This window comes from Quercus suber, unplaced genomic scaffold (genome assembly GCF_002906115.3).
Source record: "Quercus suber isolate HL8 unplaced genomic scaffold, Cork oak 2.0 scaffold_177, whole genome shotgun sequence".
Lineage (NCBI taxonomy): Eukaryota > Viridiplantae > Streptophyta > Magnoliopsida > Fagales > Fagaceae > Quercus > Quercus suber.
In genome coordinates, this window is record NW_027069637.1 from 1148859 (window position 1) to 1170514 (window position 21656).

At 35.0% G+C, this 21656-nt stretch overlaps 2 protein-coding genes across 2 annotated transcripts; both read right to left on the reverse strand.

Moving 5' to 3' along the window:
* Positions 1–557: 557 nt before the first annotated feature.
* Positions 558–1886, reverse strand: LOC112010639 (stemmadenine O-acetyltransferase). The gene is given in 3 exon segments (XM_065778285.1): positions 558–791; positions 793–1317; positions 1374–1886. Coding segments are annotated over 3 exon segments (1233 nt in total). The 3' UTR covers positions 558–596.
* A 9538-nt stretch (positions 1887–11424) lies between these two features.
* On the reverse strand, positions 11425–20524 carry LOC112010645 (uncharacterized). The gene is made up of 10 exons (XM_024042992.2): positions 20254–20524; positions 19228–19269; positions 18991–19135; positions 17714–17943; positions 17308–17365; positions 15629–15706; positions 15370–15458; positions 14024–14105; positions 12061–12249; positions 11425–11973 (listed from the first exon to the last, which is right to left on the reverse strand). The coding sequence occupies exons 1-10, from the start codon at positions 20385–20387 to the stop codon at positions 11833–11835; spliced, it is 1188 nt and encodes a 395-aa protein (XP_023898760.1). The 5' UTR covers positions 20388–20524; the 3' UTR covers positions 11425–11832.
* Positions 20525–21656: the final 1132 nt, after the last annotated feature.

Consider the following 21656-nt stretch of genomic DNA (forward strand, 5'->3'; position numbering starts at 1 on the left):
CAATATGATTTGAAATTACAACATTAGGTTTATTTTATTGTGTCAATTGCAGATCCTTTATCTGGCAATCAAAGATTTTACAATTTAATGGGAACCCACGAGTACAAATTGAAATATTATGCATTAATTAGGGCAATGTCTAATACACACTGCCCTATTACACAAAGTATTGGTTTGGATACAGCGTTTTGTAGCATTGCGTTTTCAATGTTGCTTTTTTTTTTTTTTTTGCTTTCACGCGGTTCAGGAGACAGAATTTTCTGTTCATGAGACAAATGGTACTGTTCATGCACTGTTCAGGGACCCACAACCACTTTATTCAGAAAAAAAAAATATTAAAAATGAGTCCCACGATACTATTCATACATTTAAAAATTATTTTGTTACAGTATTTTTAGCAACAATTAGTTTTCAGCAAAAATAAGTTGTATCCAAACGGACCCAAAGTACACACAATTATTGAAAGTGTGTCTTGAAGTCACGATTTCAATTTGAAAATTTTTGAATTCAAATGTAACTTCAAGACACAATTTCAATTTAAAAAATAATATGTGTACAACAAGATATGTGTAAGAGACATTACCCTATACATTAATCTAGGTGATGGAAAGGTAGCGAAGGATCTCATCATCACATTCAAATTTAGCCATGTCTTCCTCTTTCAAGGTAACCCATGTCTCAATTCCATCCCCACATTTGGTGTCTACAAAAAAAGCTGTATTTTTGAGAGGTGATGAGCTAACCCAGGCGACCCATATAAGCTTCCCCCAGCCAAAGTCAATGTCGTATATATAAAGGAAATCTGCACAAACTAGAGAAAAGAAATGCGACTATATCTTCTCTTCTGACTTTTCCAGCACTCTCTCGAAGACGATCCGCTGGATCAATGCCTTCCTGTAGTTTTTTGACAAAATCATTGTTGAATTTTCCTATTGCAGTTCTCAACTTACCCACAAGACTCTGCAACAAGGCTTGGCCAGTCTCACTTGACAGGATCGCTGATGTGAGCTGGGAGATATTTCCAAAAGAATATTCAGGTAGCGGAGGATCCATCCTTGTCCTTAAATTCACTGCATGAAGCACTATGTGCAGCTTTTCGGCTCCAAATTTTACTTGAGTGGCTGCTATGTATCGGCTATATATAAGAGCTGTTAAGGCCTCCACACGAGTTGGGTATACTCGGTTTTCCAAGACTGATGAGCTTTCTTCTGCATATTTTGCTTTAAGAGCCGCTATTGAAGCAGAACTAAACACAAACCTTTTTAACACAAGCTTCTCTTTTGTTATATCAGATTTTGGTTGAGACATAGAAGTACTCTTTGGTGGGAAGAAAGTGGATGATGTAATTTGTGGACAAATACAATCGCTCTCACCTCAGCCACGGAAGCCCAAGCTTTCATGAACATGACGGAGGATAACCCATCTGCCAGCTTGTGAGAAATGCAAACACCAATGGCAATACCACCACAAGTGAAGAAGTTAACTTGAATAGCGAGGGTTACATAGTGTGTGGCATCATCAGGTTCACATGGGAGCAATTTCTTCAACTCTTTGGGATTTGAATCTGCAATGATATGTGAAAGCTGGCACTTGGCTTGTGCTTCAGGATAGTAAGCGCCTTCATCATTGCAGTCTACAGAAACATTGTCTTCGATGCGCCCTGCTAAAGGATAGTAAGATGTTAAGACCTTGGATAGTGATTGCTTGAGCTTATTGGATTTGGCAATGATATCCCTATCACTCTTTGAGTAGAAGAATATGCAAGAATTGTATACGAGAGATTGTATTTGGTCGATAGAGGAAAGCTGATAATAGCGAAGATGGGTGGGGGTTGGCGAACATGGTTTGATTATCTCCTTGGAGATTACTTCAATTTCAACGTTCATCTTCTCTTGGCAAAGTTCGAAATACTTTGAATAAGTGGGTTCTATTGTTATTGACGGTTCTTATGCAAAAGGTAGTGAGTTCCTATGTGGATATATATGTTAATAACCAGAAAATTTTATGAAGAAATAAAGAAATCTGGGAGAAATATCTATTATCTATATATATATATATATATAAAACTGAGGCTTTTGAAGCTCCCACAATTTTCTACGTTAACAATATTAAAATAAATAAATATAAATATTACTATAATTTATAAATATTATATAACCAATATCATCCCTTTTTTTTTTAAATAATAATAATAAATAGTTTCAGCCTTTTTAATTCCTTCGATTTGCTACACGACTTTTTTTGTGAAACAGTTCTTCTCCTTGCTACCCAGCTTCTCACCCAATTCATAAAATTGTCGTAGTCAACCCCTTTAGAGATGGAGGAAGATGAGAGGCATGTTACCCCCAAATTGAAAACCTAATAAAGACCCACTCTATATGGTGAAAACCTTACGAAATCTCTGCAAGCTCGAACATAAAGTAATCCACTTCGAGTGCGAACTGCGAAGCCTCTGTGAACAACAAAATCTCCTCTAGCGAGCCATGAAGCCTCCTCGTATACGAAGCTTAATTTGAGACCATAATCCCAGAAAGTTTGACCTCTCGAGCCGGCAAAAATTCGTTCAAGCTCACACCATGAAATCTCATCACATGCGAGCTATGAAGTCTCCTCACACACGAAGCTTAATTTGAGACCGTAGACCCAAAAAGTTTGACCTCAATGATTCGAACTCAATAGCCATTCGAACTTATGAGCCTATCAAAGCAATATTAGACAAACTATTGTGATGGTGGTATGATCCGTAAAGTGTATGCCATGGTTAGTTTCAAAAGTGAGTTAATTATAAGGCCCGTGTAAAGGAAAAGGAAGGGCCAGATTAAGAGATAAGGAACTAAAGATTAACCATATGGATGGATTGAAAAAAGAGTCATGTTGATGTGGAATTCTTGCTCATCTTTCAGACCCACTACAAGTGAAGGCACTGCAATTGGCAAAGCCACATATAAAAATGTTTATTCAAATAAGATTTATGTAGGCTTCATCAAAGTGCATCAGTTTTCCTCTAATTATGCAGAAACTGTAATGCGGAACTCGCACCACTATCTGCAATTATGGAGACTTAAGAAATATGGTGTTTTTCAATTGAGTAAACCTTTGGTTTGGATGTCGTGTAAATGAGTTAATTTACGCCACCAATAAAACATTGCCACATTACTAGCACACACAATTACATCTCAATTAAACTCAAAATCCTCCCCATATGATTTAGACCTGAAGAACAATTCCTCCAACGTCTAAACCCAAGGACCACTTCAAGTCTGAATCGAATGGGGAGGATTTTGAGTTCAATTGAGATGTGATTGTGTGTGCTTGTGTGAGTTTGTGTGTATTACTCTTTCAATACAGGATTGACGTTGTAGCGTTTTATTGGTGGAGTAAATTAACTCATTTACGCCACATTGGGAATGAAGGTTTGTTATTTTTAATTTATTACATATTGTTCATTTAAAGTTGCAATGTCTATTGGATAGTATGGTACGTTATTCATTTTATTGCTATTTTTTATGATTGAATAGTATCTTGAATAATTGTCACATGTGTGTGTGTGTATTCTTTAAAGTCTCAAACTTAATAGCTTTTCCGTGCATTGCACAAGTTAGAGACTAGTTTTATTGAAGAGCAAACTTGGTTATCTTATAGCCTTACAGAGTAACACTTGAAAAACAAGAAAAATAACAGCCCACGGTTTTAGATCCTAATAACATGGTAAGACTAATTCAATTAAACAACTAACCCTTAACAATAGGGATTTATTGACAGAGTAGCAACAACCCAGTAAAGCACCTACCGTCTAGCATAAAAAATCTTAACAATATATAGCTTTTGCTAATGCAACAAATACAATACATCGTTTGATAAGATGAATAGAGAATTACAAATCTAATGATTTGTATCATAAGATGGTCGTGCCTAAGTTGACCGCCTAATTTTAAAATGTAATAAAATTATATCCACCTTTGAGCAATGTGATTGAAATAATATTTTTTTTGAATTTGCTTATATAATTGAGAAATTATGATTAGACCAATATTATTTTTACCTGAGTCATTAATGACACTATTTTTTTTTTTTTTTTTCATGTATAAATCATCAACCATTGTGAAAATTTTTGAATTTCTAAATTTATTGTTCTTATTGTTTAATGCTCGTTTGGTTGTACAGTTTCAAGCTGCACTTTTTTGAATTTTACTTTTATTGAAGGGTTATTTACAGTTTTACACTTTACTCATACATGGTTTGAGTCATTTTAAAATTATTTATTTAGGATTTCTAAATTGTTACTTTACCCTCTCAAGATTGACTCTGTTATGCAGTTGTTATTCAACTCATCATTTTCACAGTTAAGATTACAAAGATGACAAAAACAGAGAAATCAAGATATGAGTAATTTATTTGTATAAATTGTGAAAGTTGCTTATACTTGGGCTCAACATCGAAACAATTTTACGTCGATATGAACAAATAAGTAGATTATAATATGAAAAAGATAGAAAGTAGAATTTTGACATGGGACAAAACACTTAGTTCATCGCTATAAACGAGGGAGCAGATCTCATTTTTCATTATTGATCCCAAAAAAAATTCCATCTTTCCTCATTCTTTTATGACCAAGAATAAGCAGATTATGCACTCCTTGTTCTCTCTTGTTCCTTTTTTTGTCACTAGTGCAACTTTAATTAAAAAATAATAATTCCCTCCCAATCTCCCATCATCTATATAAGACTTTCACCAAAGTACCAAAACCACGAGATACAAGCAACAACAACAAATGGATCATGAGAGACACAGAGAGACATTGACAGCGGGACTACTGCCATGATAGATCATAAAACTAGGACACTCACGCTAGCAGAAACTAGAGGAAAATATGTATTGCCAAAGCAAAGATTCTCGCTGCTAAATAAGTTTTTGAGTACATAATGTCATAGACATATGTAGCACATGGAGCATCTCAATGCACGTTTCTACGAACTATTTTATAATATTTTTACAAACTGTTGTTGTAACTAGTTATTATTGGTTCTCATTTGGCTCACCAACGGGTCAAAACCATCAAATTCTTTACAATGCCGTCCATTTATAAATACTTCAATTCCTATTCTTTGGTGGATTAAGAATATATTACTTTTTTAACAAGGGATGGAGAGCTAAACTTTAGAGAAATAGAGAATTTTGTAAAGAAATGGATGAAACTCCGATGGAATTTTTTAGATAGTTTTGCTAAAACAGAAAAAGAAATCAGAAAAAAGATACAAGATTCTCTACGTGAAATCTCCCTCAACCCAATACATGATAACTCATAAAACTACTCACATGACTTGTTACAAAAGTATTTTTCTAAAAATACATGTTGATTGCTTTATCAATCACTACACAGTGGGATGAATGAATTTTACTCCCAACCGGTTTAAACATAAATTTTTCTATTTTCTAAGGGTTTAATTTGGTGATATTCTACCTTGTCTATAAAATTTTGGTGATATTAATAAGCCTGGCAGCAAACCGTAGATTTGCAACCGAAATTCTCAATGGAATTTTAAAGAAACTTTTTTGTATTCTCAGTATATACTGCATGCTTGCAATGCTTAAAGTTAAACACCCCCCCCCCCCCCCAAAAAAAAAAACACCAGAGGTGCAAAAGCACTTTAGCAAATGCATATTCATGGGCGAACGCCAAGTGCAATGGGAAACTGCCTCCTGGTTCAATGGGCTTCCCCATCATAGGGGAGACCATCTAGTTCTTTTCTCCTCATGTTTTATGGGTTCGTTTAGATACAGTTTATTACTTAAAACTGAAAATATTGTAATAAAATAATTTTTACATGTGCAAATAGTATGACCCATTTTTAGTAAAAATTTTACTGAAAAAAGAGTTTTGTGAGTCACATGAACAGTGCACATGACCCACTAACAGATGCATTTTTCAATCTTGGGCATGATATTTTAGCTATTGTAGCCGTGGGTTCCACTGTGTGTAAAATGCAAATGCACATGCAGACTTAAAACGCAATCCAAACATACACTATATGATATCTCACCTTTTATCCAGAAGAGATTGACCAGGTAAGAATTAGAGTCATTGAAATATTGTAATTCTTTTAGAATACTAGTATGAACTTTTGAAAATGCTTGGTGAGTATTGTGCACATTCTTAAAAGCATGGATGGCGCAAACACGTTCCTTAAGAGCATTCTCATTGAACCTCTCAAATGCTAAAAATTTTATTTTTTAGCATTTTTGAGATAAAAACACACTCCATCAAACCGGCAAATCTTAAATTTTTAAGATTCAAGCTACAGTGCAATCTCATATTTGAGACTACACTGTAGCTACAATTGTAAAACAAAAATTATTTTTTATTCACCTCAGGCTCTCTCTCTCTTCTATCTTTCTCTTTCCCCTCTCCAGTTCTTTCTTCTCTCTTCTCTCTCTGTGCTCGCCGATGTGGTTCGCCGATGAGTGTGCTCTACAAATGATTGTGCTCCACCGATGGTCGTGGGTCGTGGTCTGATGTGCTCCGATGATTTTGTGGGTCTGGGTTTGTGGGTCTGGGTTCATGGGTCTAGGTTCGTGGGTTTGCGTTCTGTGGAGCAAGTACTTTGAGGTTGGCGGCTACAATTGTAGGCTTCTCGTGTATTCGAAAGGAGACTCGCAAGCTTTGCCACGGTACATCTCAATCTACCTCCAAATCGCGAAATGGGACTGCTTCGCTAGCTATCGCCTCGCAATCGCAAATTTCCATGACGATTCGAAGACTATTCACCGTGATTCCTGGCACAGATGCGGGGCGATGGGTTTTGGCTGGGGAGATCGGGGTGGTGGGTTTTGGTTGGAGTTGAGAATGAGATGGGTGGGTGGTGACTGAGGTGGGTTGCTATGGCTGAGGCATGGGTCTTGGGTTTGATGGGTTTTGCTTGTCGTCGGTCTTGGGTTTGTGGGTTTTGTTTGCCGCTCTATTCTCCGCCTCCCTCTCTTCCTCTCAGGGTGAGGCTTCTCTCTCTCAAGTTTAGTTTAGTTTTTGTTGTTGTTTTTTTTTTTTTTTGGGGGGGGGTGGGGGGGGGGGAGGGGTGCTATGGGGTTGATTTTTGGATGGATGCTGATTATGGTGGCAGTGGGTTGGCCATGGGTCTGGGTTTGCTGTTGAATGTTGATGATGTATGGTGATGGTGGCTGACGGTGGCTAGCCGTTGAGGAGAAAGTGGTGGAAAGAGATAGAAAGTGGTAAAATAAAAATAATATAATTTAAATGTAGTTGTAAAAAAAATAGAATGTTTGGTGTTTGGTGGATTGTAAAATGGTATGTTAAAATTGATAAAGTAGAATTTTAGGATGCTAAATGCTAAAATATTTAGCATTCTTGATGACAATGCTCTAAAACAAGATGAGCTTTCAGTCTCATCAATTTAGTAATCCTATGTTTGTACGTATGGACCCCTCCCCTAGGCCTAGCTATATTAATCTTATAAACACACCTAAGCCACTTCCTTTTTCTCGGTTCATAACATCAATCCAAGCCTCATAAATTCCCATGTGCACGTTCAATTATGATTCTTCCCTCTTCCCATAGGGAGGGCCCCAGGGCCGAAACCATCAAATTTTTTGCAGTGTCATCCATTTATAATATTTCAATTCCTATTTTTTGGTGAATTAAGAATACGTTATTTCTTTAACAAAGGATAGAGAGCTAAACTTCAGAGAAATAGAGAATTTTGTAAAGAAATGGATGAAACTCTGATGGATTTTTTTTTAGATAATTTTACTAAAACGTATAAAGAAACTCGAGAAGAGATGCAAGATTCTAGAAACTTCCCTCAACCCATTACATGATAAGACTCATAAAATAATCTACATATATTAATAAAACTAGTCACATGACTCATTACAAAAGTCATTTTTTAAAAATACATGTGGATTGTTTTATCAATCACCATGCAATGGGATGAATATTTTACTCCCAACCGGTTTAATTTCGACATAAAATTTTCTATTTTCTAAAGGTTTAATTTGGTGATATTCAAACTCGTCTATCAAAATTTTGGAGATATCAATAAGCTTGCAACCGAAAATTTGCAACCGAAATTCCCAATGGAATTTTATAGAAACTTTTTTGTATTCTCAGTATATACTGCATGCTTGCAATGCTTAAAGTTAAACCAATAAAAACAAACAGAGGAGCAAAAGCACTTTTGCAAGTGCATATTCTTTAGCAGCTCCAATTTCTGCTTCAGCTTGGGTTCTTACCTCTAAAGCCATCAAGCATTATCTCCTTAAATATATTGAGCCCCTTTATAATTGTATGTGGTTAGAGGCTAAACTCATTAGTTTATATACTTCTAGGGTTATTGCAGCCTAATTTTTCTTTAAAAAAAAAACCCTTAAAATATTAAATATATATTATTGACCCCACCTAAGAATTTACAATCTTTACCCAACTTTTTAAATATTTTTTTAATAGGCATAACATTTATATTTTAGATTTAATTTTTTTAATATATTTAACTTGATCCCTTACAAAAAATTTCTATTTCTTACTGCTTCCAAACTACTTCAGCTTGTTTTACATGATTTTTTTCCTCTCTCTATAAATAACTTCCCCTAATAGGAAACTTTACACATTGCTTCCTTCGCATAAAACAATACAAAGCAAACATGTGGTTGGTACTGTGTCTTACAGCTTTACTTATTATGATTAGTCGCTACCTTGTGTAATATACAAGATTGTATAACTCTGTCTATACATGCTTTGGGAGGACCCAAATTACCGGAAGGGAGATTTTCCCATATCCATTGGCGTCAAAGTGCTTAAAGATATGTTCACAAGTACCTTAATCTGCACTTAATAAATTCTTAAGTTACTCAATAAAGGCTCGCCAAAATAGGAAGTGATACACAATTTTTGATTCAAAGCTATTTACAAAGTAGCAACAATTTCATATAAAAATGTGCAATATATATGCACTACTATAAGTGCAAAGGAAACTAAAAATGTGCAATATAGATACATACTACCATAAGTGCAAAGCAAACTAACTACATAGGAGAAATGTTTTGAGCATGCTTTCAGGAAGCACAGATCCTGGCTGTTGGCCGTCCAAATGATCTCTGCCATGGCAATGACCTTGGTTGCCTGCTAAAATTTTTATTTTAGGGTCGTCAAAACAAAAAATTATATGTAAAATTTTTTTGTCCCAAATCAAAGTGTTCATTTATACTCACGGGAGGCAATGTGGTGCCACCACTGGTGAGATAATACATTTAGGTTTATGTATAATTATACGTCCCTATCTTGCTAGTAATGCATCATTGAGCCTATAGTACGTGGATTTTTACCGCACTCTTCTCCACAACCAACATTTTGAAGGGTCTTTAACTTGGTGACATTTGTTATGTACAATGGCGGCTCCAAAAATATTTTTGAGGGGGTCATTAAGAAACTTATATTAAATATAATTTGAATATATCTAGTTATCGATATAAGTAGTCAAATTTGACAAAATTTCATGGCCTTAAATATGGTATCAAAATTATTCCAATCACACTCAGCTAGATTTAGTTAAGCACATAAAAAATTGATAAAAATCAACAAAAAATGGGGTTCAACAATTAAAACCATGAAATCTTTTAATTTAGAGCTAAAATTTCATCCAAATTCAAGGTCGGACAAATACAATATCAACAAAACCTTTGGAGATGCCTAAAAGCCATAACTCCCATATGCTTTGGTCTACACAAATTTTTCTAGCCTGTCCTAAGGATTCTTCTTTACTCCCTTTGTTGACCCCATCAAAATTTTTGATCCCATCAAAATTTATTCACCATTGTATTAGTTCTTTGTATAAAGTTTGAGGGAGTTTGAAACGGCTAATGATATAAGCGGAGATAGTGCTACTATAACGATCATTAACTTGCACACCGCCATTGATTGCAATCATTCTTTCCAGCCTTGAAACTTCTTCAATGTCATCTCCTTTGTAATTTGGAAAGCTACTTTTGATTTGCCTGCTACATAGGGAAATCCCAAGTACATTTCTTATTATTTTATGGGTTCAATTAACAAGTGTCTAAGCATTTGTTAATAAACAATTTTAAGATAATTTGATACCAATTTTATGAGAAAAATAAATAAATAAAACTCTTAAATAAATCAATTGTTTTTTTTTTCTTTTCCAATAAATCGTTTCTAAAAGTATTTCCTAGATGAATACCCTGGGTTCGTTTGGTTGGAAGAGTGGAAAGTGGGGGGATAGAAAAATGGGGAGAGAATAAAAAAGTGAGAGGATAGAAGAGATTTAGTTTTCTCCTATTTGTGTTTGGTTGGGAGGATGGAAAAGTGGAGATATAGAAAACTTATTTGTTTGGTTGAAAAGAAAAATGAGAGGATGAAAAAGTGAAGTTGATATAAATTTACAATTATGTCTCCATTAGCAACACATTTTTTTAGCAAATAAATTGTGTATGTGCAAGTGAAAAAAAAAAACACACTAGACGAAACCACAAAAAAAAAAAAAAAAAAAAAAAAAAAAAAAAAAAAAAAAAAAAGAAAGGCCATTTGGGCGGGTGCTTCATTTTCTCCCCTCTAGTTTTCTCCCCATTTTGAGAAGAGAATTTTTTTATGGGCCTTGGGTGAAAACACCCAGGCCCCACCATCTCTTTTCCCTCCCCTTCTCCCAACCAAACACTCTCTAAAAGGTTTTTCTTTCTCATTTTCCCAAATTTTTTTTTCCATCCTCTCTAAAATCCACTCTACCAAACATCCCCTTAGGGCATCTGATAACAAAATCCTTGTTTTATTTTTGTAGCCTTGAACAGTTCAATATGCATCCGATAACAAAATCCTTGTTTTATTTCTGAAGCCTTGAAGAGTTCAATGTTAGGCTTGCAGTGTCGTGGATTGGATTGTTAGAAATGTAAGCAAATTTTGGAGTAATAATTGTCATTCTTGTGAAAAGGTTGTTTTTCTTTTGTTGTTACTTATAATGATAGAAAACCTTATGCAATTACTTATACATCAATACATGTAAGTTTAAGCAGCGGTCCTCCCATAACTGGAACCACCTAACCTAAGGGACCCAACCGGGGCTTATTTGGCTAGCTATGGGATTGGAGCACAGCCCATTTTTAATAGTCTCCTTTTACAAGCCTGATGCTGTCTTCTAAAGCCATTCCAGCCCAGCCCTTTTTCTTTGACTCTTGTAGGCTTATTTGGGCTGTTTTAAGACTATACTAGTTTGAAGCAAGTTTTATTGGGCTGCCAACTAACACACTGTCATTCTCTGAAATAAATTCTGCCAAGAGGAACTCACACAACCCACCATTAGCTAAAAAGATTAAAACCATCAGCTGCAATCATGACCAAACTTAGATCAAAATCATCCACTTCATTCAATACATAAGCACAGAATCTTGGCACTATTCATGAAATATACATAAAAATTAATATCATTAAACAAGAAAATAACTACAATCCAAGGAAACACGTGAAGTCAAGATAATAAATCGAAGAGCATGTATAGACGGAGAGGGAGGAGAGGGGAATAGAGGAAGCATGGATCAAGTAAATCATAACAGTAATAGTAAATTTATCAAGAAAGTGCAAACTGAAGTTATTCATCTCCCTCTCTCTCTCTCTCTCTCTCTCTCTCTCTCTGTGGTACAAATGAATACACAACCTTTGCACCTGCCCATGGGGAAGGTGGGGGGGACTACAAATCGAACCTCAATTAACCCATAGCATAGACCAGCATCAAAGGTAAGGTTGGCTAATATGATATTGGACATGGGACAAATATCTGGAAGAAAGTACCAGATCAAAGATGTTGCCTCAAAGTTTCACCAGGACAGCCACAAGGAAACCGTCAGCAATGGAAGCATTATTACTAAGCCATAGTTCACAAAGGAATCAACATCTTTGACTTTCTGCAACTCCTTATGAAAAGTGCTCCATATACATTCAATATTGCCTCGTTGATCCTGCACTTTGTGTACCTCCCCTCTTTAGTACAGTTGTATATAGAAGAAACTGAAAATAACCATAAAGGCTTATCAATAAAATTTTACCTCTGTGTTTAGCTCACCAATTTGATCCAAATCATTGGAATTCAGCAATAATCTTTCCTTGTCATGGTCTGATTTTTCTGTAGACATTCTGATTTCAACACTACCGGACTCTTTTCTTGACAGGACCCTGTAAGCTGAATCAGTATGTATTGTTTCCATGACTGAGCCAAAGAAATTTGTCACAGGTACCTAGATGTAGTTTGATAGGGACACAATTTAGGATTTATTTCAAGCTGAACAAAAATTACTGATAAAGAGGCACATTGGTGGGTAACTCAGGTAAAGTAGTAATGGCTGCACCAATTATACCAAAAAATTCTAAACAACGAAAATCACTGGTCATTGCTTTGATATTGAAAGAAACCTTTTCATGCGAAGTGAGAATAGAAGGATACAAATTATTATAGGTTTCTTTAATCAGAAGAGATAAATCATGCCAGGTTTAAGCCTAAGCCCTCCTCTATTGTTCAACCCATGGAAAAGCTTATTGTGTAAACATGACAATGCCCACAATAATATGTCATAAGGAAGCATGGAAAAGAAGAAAAGAAACTTGATTTTTCTGGGCCTAAATTAGATAAGACAGCTTAAGCTTTGGATTATATTTGTGGAGCTTTACACTCTGTTTGTTTTGATGTAAAATATTTTCAAGAAAATATTTTCTCATTTAACTATGTTTGTTTTGCAGTAAAATATTTTCAGTCAATCAAATCAATTAGGCAAATTTATGTAAAATATTTTACACTTAAAATTTTGGTAAAACATATTACATTTGCTCTCTCCCTCTCACCCCCGATGCTTTCACTCCCTCAAACCTCAGTCCCTCTCACACGCTCTCTCCCTCAGATACCTCAGTCACTCTCACGCTCTCTCTCCCTCAGATACCTCCCATGACTCTCTCCCTTCTCACTCTCAACTTCTCCATCCCCACAAACCAGAGCCACCAAGCCACTCTCAGGTTCACGGCGCCACCCATCTCCGGCTACTCTCATTGCTAGCTCCACCTCTGCCATCATCAGCTCCACACCTCCACCCACCGATTCTTGGTTCGACCACTCAAATCCACTTATTCTTTTTTTGATCCGACCATATACCCATCGATTCTTGATCCGACCATACACCCACCAGTTCTACCTCCACCGTCGCCAACTCACCCACCAGTTCTCAGATCTGGGTTTATTTGCCACTGCATGGGTTTATTGATTTGGGCTTTTTGGTTGGTTTATGGGTTGTGGTGGGTGGCTGGGATGGTTTGTGTCATGGTGATGACTGAGTTTTTGGGTGACTGGAATGGTTTGTGGGCCATGGTGAGGGCTGGGTTTTTGGGTTATGGCAGGTGGCTGGCTTTGGCTTTTTTTTTTTTCTCCAATTAGTGGATTTGAATGGTCAGTGGAGTGTCAGGGTGGTGGTGGGTGGGTTTGTGCGGTGGTGGTTTGGGGGTTGGTGGATGGTGGTGGGTTGGTTTTTGCCGAATCAGGTGGTGGTTGTGAGATTGTTAAAAAAATTTCATTTTGCCGAACATACATTTTTTGCATTTTCAGGAATGCAAACCAAACACTGTAAATGAAAAATTTTCAGTAAAATATTTTGCATGTAAAATATTTTACTTTTTCAAATATTTTACGTTGAAACAAACAGGGCATTAATTAACTTAAAAGGGGAAAAATTGAACGCATTTTGAAAAATTAAAAGCTGAATGACAAAACAAATCAATATTTTAAGAAATTTTCAAATCCCATGTAAGTTACAGATGAGAGTTAAATAAGATGCTTCCTAAATGCGCTCAAATAAATCTCCAAGAACACGGATAAAAAATATTCATGCAAAGCCAGTTGCCAGATATAGGTTAAGAAGTGGCATAATATGACTCAAATTACATCATGAATTATTTAGACAGAGCAGCTTCAACACACTTAGGATTAGAAGATCAAAAGCATCAGAGATAAGTGTAGAACATCCATACCTCCTCCAAACGACGTTGGTACAGATCCGTTCTGTAATATGCAGTTGACATCAACATACTTGGATTATATGAACCAAAAAGACTGCAAATAGCCACAAATATCCAAAATGAAGCTTAATTTGAAATATGAGGGGTATTTAGACATCTACAAAATATATTAAATCTACCCAAATACCACTTTAATCATTGACAGAGAAAAAAATGATTCAAAGTATTTAACTGAAAATCAATGAGAGAACATCTATAGACAATATTATACATTCATTTAATCTCTCTCCGGCTACATGGTTGGCGTAAAAGGGTGGCAAATAAATCTGTTAGTTTCAATAGGCTCTGCCATGTTTGGATGGGTTAAACAATCTCTCTTATGATTCCATCCAGAGATGTTGTTCTGATTATTTTTACTTAAAGAAAGAAAAAGTTTAAATTTGACAAAAGCAATTCACAAAATAATCTAGGGAGCAGCCGATGAGATCTAGCTCAAATGGCACCTCCCCTTGTATGACTAAGGTGGAAGGCGACTAGATGAGGTCATGGGTTCAAGAGCCACTAGGTGCATGTAAACTTATGCCAAAGACTAAGACTAAACAAGTCCAATTGTATTTTTGTTTTTGATTGGTAAATTATATATTACCCCATGGGTCTTGAACCTACGAACTAACCCTCCACCTAAAACTTTTTTTTGTTGGGGGGGAGGGGGGAGGTGCCAATTGAGCTAGAGCTCATTGCAAACAAGTCCAAAATATTAAGCACAGTTTAATTGACTTATCATCATTTTAAAAGTACTTTTACACTTCACAATGTTTAGAACAAAGAGAGGCACAGACACACTATCCTTATTATTATTATTTTTTAATAGTAAAGTACTGATATATTTACTTATGAAAAAAAAAAAAAAAAGGTAATGCACTGACATACTATTCTCCCGCTAAGAATCACAAACTGAGTTCTTCCAAGGAAAGACTATATACTGCCAACCTAATTCTGCCTGAAGTAACAACATCACACTGTAAATATAGAATTAGCTTTTTTTTTTTTTTGGCGGGTGTGGATTTTTACCTGTTTTGAATTAGTCCAAGATATTTTTTAAATTGGAATAAATATAACATAAATTGCGATAGAGATAAATGACACTGCAATTGAAAGGAGATTCTTGCAAAAATCGAGGCCTTCCTAGCTTTGACAGAATTGAAACCCACAGGGGGGAGGCTACTATAGGTAAATGTTTATATACAAAACAAAATAGAAAAATTATAGGACCAGAAAAGAAAATAAACAGGGATGCACTATGCATCAGAAGTAAAATAAGCTACCAGTTTTTTTCTATTACTTATACTTTAATGTACCTGGTCAATGAGGCATTATCATAAATATTTAGTCTCTCAAAGAAGGCAAGGGTGTAGAATGTGAAACGATCCACAACTGAAACACCAACCTGTTTCAGGAAAAAAAATTGGAAGAGAATAAGAAGAAATCTGAAAATGTGGTACCCTAAGACCTAGAATATAAAAATTCAAAGAATGTCATGTTGAATTTATAGCATCCTGTCGCATATACATTATTCAAATCATCAACAGATGGAAAATGCAATAAAACTACTCTTACATCTGAGTCCAAGTGATGTGAGTATGAGTTCTCTCCTTTCATGCTGCTTCCAATGGCTAAAGCACCTGGTGATTGAAGCTGCAGAACTTAAAAAATGACCTTCAATTCCATGATTAAATCAATTCCTATAAAGGCCACATTTTGCATGCCTCAATAACTACAATAGAAATCTTAGAATGGCATGTCCATTTGTGACAAACACAACCTGAAGTGCATAAAACAATTTGAAACATATATACAAGTGGAGATATGACATGATGCACACAGCATAATAACAGTAGAGACACATCATACTCAGAAAAATACCGCAATAATATGTAGCTCTCACTGCAAAGATAGTTCCCCAAACATGGCTAGCACTTGGAGGGGGGCAGGTGGGGAGTTTCATGCAGCAGACTAGGTTACAGCGACCATGCTATCTTAAAAAAAGTTAACTGCAGTAGATGGCACAGACTGAAAATAATTTTAAATGATACTAAAATCAGAGAATTATGTGAAGGGCCTACATATCAGAATGAAATAGCTGGAATGATTTAGTAAAACAGTACTATCGGTATACCAATATGTAACATGGATACAGTAACACTGGAATTCATGCCAATTGACCCTAGCTCAAATGGCCCCTAATCTCCTTCACCCTGGGATTGTTTCTTTTTCATTTACCCACCCCTATCTTTTAGACATGAGGAACAGTAAGAGTGCGGACTCTATGCACTGGATATTAATAAATCCCATTGCCATTTTTAGTTAACATAAAACAGAGGAGATTAACGACTCTCAATTTTGTCAGTCAAAATTTTTGAAATTTACAACCACTGATATGGGATAATTGCAGACAAATAACAAGTGGGAAAGGTTAGCCATTATCAATATGAGGTCAGCACAAGAATAAGGATGTGTTGGAGGCATTTATGCATCAGCAAAAGGTCCCTATGGCATTCCTTCTAGAAGTGTCATGCCACATTCACTACCTTGATCTCAAAGAAAAAAAAAGATTATTTATCTACATAAACCCAGACCAATATGTTGGGCAAGAGCTTTGTAAATAAAGTATGGTCTGTGGATTGCTTACGGTGAGAGGGAAGGTTTACAAGCATTCTGGGCACCAACCAACTTCATCTGTTCATAAACCTAAGTTGATATCAGGCCTTGTAAATTAAGGCCCAGAAATCCTACTCGAGCTTGATGATGCCTCATTTGATGTGTGTATTTGAGCCTTGTATGTTAATGTTACTAAAAAAAACTTTATACGATTTTATGTTCATTATTCAGACTTAGCATATTGACCATCAATTTTAGCTTGGTTGGTCTAGAACCAGGCCCTTCATAAACCTTATTGTCACTAATAGGTCTACCCTCTGCAAGCTTCAATTAGGTAGGCATCTTTCCAATATCCATTCAATCTTGTAATTGATTAAAATTTAATGTGATTCAGGAATTCTGGTGATCAAATCAACTCTTAAACTATAACGTATCACTGATGCAATTCCTATATAAACCATCAACTCTGAACGCAAACAAAAATCTTTTTTTCCTAAAATGTGGATTTACCTTTAAATGGATAAGTAAAATTCCTTAAAAAAAAAAGAAAAAAGAAAAAAAAAAGAGATTTCATTAGGAGTTATTTCAGTTAATGATATTTCTAAGAACGTCACCCAATAATAACCCAGATTACAGACCTGAGAGAAGAGAGTCGAAGCCTGACAAGTGTCCACCATTAAGAGCAGCTCCTTGAATCTAGATTTATTACATTACCATCAAGATATGAGCTTATTGTGCAGCAGTATCAGCAATATTGATACTTGGAAAGATTTTACAATCAAAAGACAATAAACCAATTGCTCTTATTTCCCACACACACACACACACAGAAATTTCACATTACAGAATTTAATTCTTAGTATATCTGCCTGGTATCCAAATTTTGATTTTGCAAGGTATGGTATTATTGCAGAATTCCAACCAAATGGCAAAGCTCGATTTCATTACCAGTTTCCACATATGATTTTCCTCATCCTAATTGAAACATAAAAGATTCAACTACAAATATCATACAAAACATGCATGAAAGTAAAAGATTCCTACCTACGCTTTTCTTTCATTTGTTTCACAGCATCAGCTAAATCATGACTCTGGAGCTCTTCTGAGTCCTGAAATTTCAAAAATTCATCTCCCCCATGTCCTGTCATATACAGAAGAATGTGGCTTCCTTCATCACTTAAAAGACGCTTAGATCTTGGAACAGCATTCTCATGACGCCCAGTTAATACACGAAAAAAATTTTCTACGGTCACTTCATAGCCTCGATAATCTACCTGAGAGATTGCAGTCAGGTAAAGATCAGAGTCCTCTCTAGAGAACCAATTAGCAAAAGTCCTTCAGTTATGATTGACCTGAAGCAAGAAAATGTTCCTTCCAAGATTACTTTGATAAACCGGACTTACTATGGAAATTAAGGGAAGATATGGTGGGAGTTCAATTTTCTTTTCTTTTTCCATTTTTTTTTGTGGGGGGGGGGGGGGGGTGTTGGTGGCAGGGGAGGGAATTAAAAACTAAACTCATCTGGAACAACAACATATCTTTCTATCATGCCATTATCTCGTCTCTTTAGAAAGGTCATAAATTTTTTTTCTTTTTTTTTTTTTGTCTCAAATGATAGAGGAGGGGGTTTCCCGTTGCTAGAAGTTTGGAAGAGTGACCAAACCTTGAATTTCATTTCAAAGGGGAAGTTGTCAGTAATTTTATTACACTTTCAAAACTTGCATTTCTGCTTCATAAAGTATCAGTGATTAAAAGAGGCATTGGATCTGCTTAAAGCATCAAATTCTACAAGAAAGTCATGACTATTTTAAGATGGTCAGTTAAATAGAAGGAAAAAAAGTTGAAGGCCCATTCTAAACGTATTCCATTAACTGAAATTGCAATCACAAATGTGAAATCTATACCAGTCACAGTTGTCATGGATTGTATCTCCCATTGTATCTGAATATTAATATTTATTTAAATCTCCCATTCTTAATGGGCCTATTTAAAATTTTTTAGAATATATCACAGTAACGGGGAATTCAAAAGCCTCAGCCATCATCGTATGAAATCTGAAACAAAGGCAATCTATGAATATCTCAAATTGATTAGATATTGTGATCATTCCAAGTTCTTGATGGCCCTATTTAACATGATGTTTGTGTGGGTTAGACACTAGATGTACCAATTGAGTAATTTGAATTCTAAAGAACGACTACAAAGCCCTAAATGAATGCCGTAATTCTCAGGTTTCTAATGAGACCAGAGCCAAAAGTAACCATATAAATGCATGCACTCCTTAGAAGAGTCATAAGCCTAATTGCTGACACAAGACTCACCTCAACATTATCTCCATACAAGTTAAGTTTGTGGTTTTCATTGTTAAAAACTTGGGCAGGGTATTTGTTTCTGGCATTGCAAGCCATGTCATCTGCTAGCATGAGTATTATCCTCTCATCAGGTATTCCTAGCCGCTTAACCGTCCTGGGAGACAGAAGTATTGGAAAATTCTCTATCAATGAATACCAGGAAAGATGGAGCCTAAACATAAATAAATAAGAAAGCAATTTGCTTACCGATACAAGGATAAAGTATTAGCCATGTGTCGATAATTAAACCTGAACAAGGACACATGAAAAATTTATTCAACTGGAAAATTCATATAAAACAAAATGTGCTTTTGCTTAAGTTGCTTATAATGCATATTCAAGCTTAGCATATTTGACGTTGATTGTATCCCTCCCTCTCCTTTCAAAGAAAAATTCAGGGAAGACAAGGATTTATGAAAAAGACTCACAACCATGTGGTCACTTCTTTTTAAATTCCTTTTTCAATTTTTTTTTTTTTTTAAAAGACAGACGGTACTAAAGTTTTATGAATGAACATAGAAAAGAAAAACAGTTTATCTTTAATATAAAAGGAAAACATTTTATTGTTATGAGTGCTCTTTAACTTGCATACAGATACCAATAATTTCATTACTGACCAGTAACAAATATCTGCAAAACTCTTCAAAATGGACTTAGACAAAATCCTTTCTCATCACCACCGTGAAGGACATAGAATTCTAAGAAAATTTTAGGATATTAAAGCTCCAGAAACAATAAACTCTGCATCAGAAATCTCTCATTCAATAACATTACAAGGCTCTAGATGTCAAGAATGGAAACCTCCTTATTGGAAACGCCCAAGTTTGCAAAACAATAGAGACATTAAATTTATTATTTTATCAGATCAGTCACAACAAGGTCTCAAGTTTTTCTCCTTTATAGCGTTTAATTACCGATTCTCCCAAAAGTCTAAACCATTAGGAAATGTTGAATTTAATCAATTAACCATAATTATAAAAATGAAATTTGGTTTTGCCCATTATATAAGACAATAACATGGATTTTCTCCAACAAATTATAATATATAAAAAAATTAACATGGGTATTGTTAATCATAACAAACTATAACATGGGTATGATTCATTTTCTCCAACAAATAAATACAATTATTAAAAAATATGACATGGGTATTGTCTAAATTATAGAAAAAAAAAAAAAAAAGCAAAAATGAAAAAACTTTAACAGAAAGAAATGAAATGAAAGTAGAATTACCAGAAACGAGAGGTGCAGACCAAAACAGCCCAGTTGTTAGTGTGCATAGTAGTCTCAGTTTGTGATTCGCAATTGCTGAAACCCAGAAGAAGCAGAAACAAAAACGACAACGCCGTAACTTTTGAGCCCAACATGTTGAATCGAACTGTTTCACAGCTTAGCGTAGTCCAACTGTGACAGAGAGTCTCTGAGATTGATTTGCTTATGGGGTTTGATTTCTCTTTCTTTCTTTCTTTTTTTTTTTTTTTTTTTTTTTTTTTTTTTTTGCTTTCTGTTTATCAGATGAACAAAAATAAATTTGTAAAAAAGAACGTGTGATGTGTAACCCGGCAAGGAGAGGAATTACGCTGTTTAGCACGTGTGTTTAAACACTTTTCAGTTTTTTTTTTTTAAATTAATGTGTAAAAATATGTGTAATATATATATATATATAATAATAAATGAAATTGAGAGAAAATTCAATTAGATTTCAATTAGATTCTCAATTTTGCGCCACTTGTTCTAACCAAAACTTTAAAAAAAAATTTAATTAGATTATAAATTTGACTCCAATTTTGTGTCATGTATCTTATCTGAATTTTCTAATTTTTGTATCTAAATAAATGATGTATTAACATTTAACACGGAAGTTAAGAAAACTACAATGATAATACTCATTGGTCTAAGCAAGAACATCTCACCTGCACACTTTTATAGGTGATCTCAATAGAGTCTGGAGCTCTTCTAATCCCACAACTAGAACCAAGGAGTCCAACGAGAAAAACTATAAAAGTAAAACATCATCTCCTCCTAATTTCATATCGTTATCTCATGCCTCCTCCTCTCTCAAACTCTATCAACTAAATCCACACACTGCCCTCTCCTCCTCCTTACGGATTTCTCAGAGTAAGGCCGAGTTCAAACACAATGTTCAATTCCACTCTTTCTTGCCTCACACTCTCATACATTAGCATTTAATTAGCACCTCCAAGAAGATTCTAAGCTCAATGATCGGTTCTTATTTTTAATAGTTTTTAGTGTGTCTGGATTAAGATTTTGTTAATTTGTTAAAAGTGGACAAAAATATAATCATATATATTATATTAAGTTGAAGTTCAATTTTAGAATTCAAATCGAATCAAATTAATTTCTAATTGTAGTTTAATTTTGTGCTATGTGTCCAATTTGATTTTTAAATGTTGGAGTTAAGTTACCTCCATTCATAATGCTCAACGTGGAAACTGAATTTACCAAGATAAACATCTTATCATCACAATTGTTAATATTTCCATGCGTAAGCACGGACTACATGCTAGTGTTATTTAAAAACTGAAAACATGTGTTTGAACTCGCGTACCAAATAAAACCGTATTTTTCAAAATTCACATTACAATAAAAAGACTAGGGTATATTTGTTATCATTA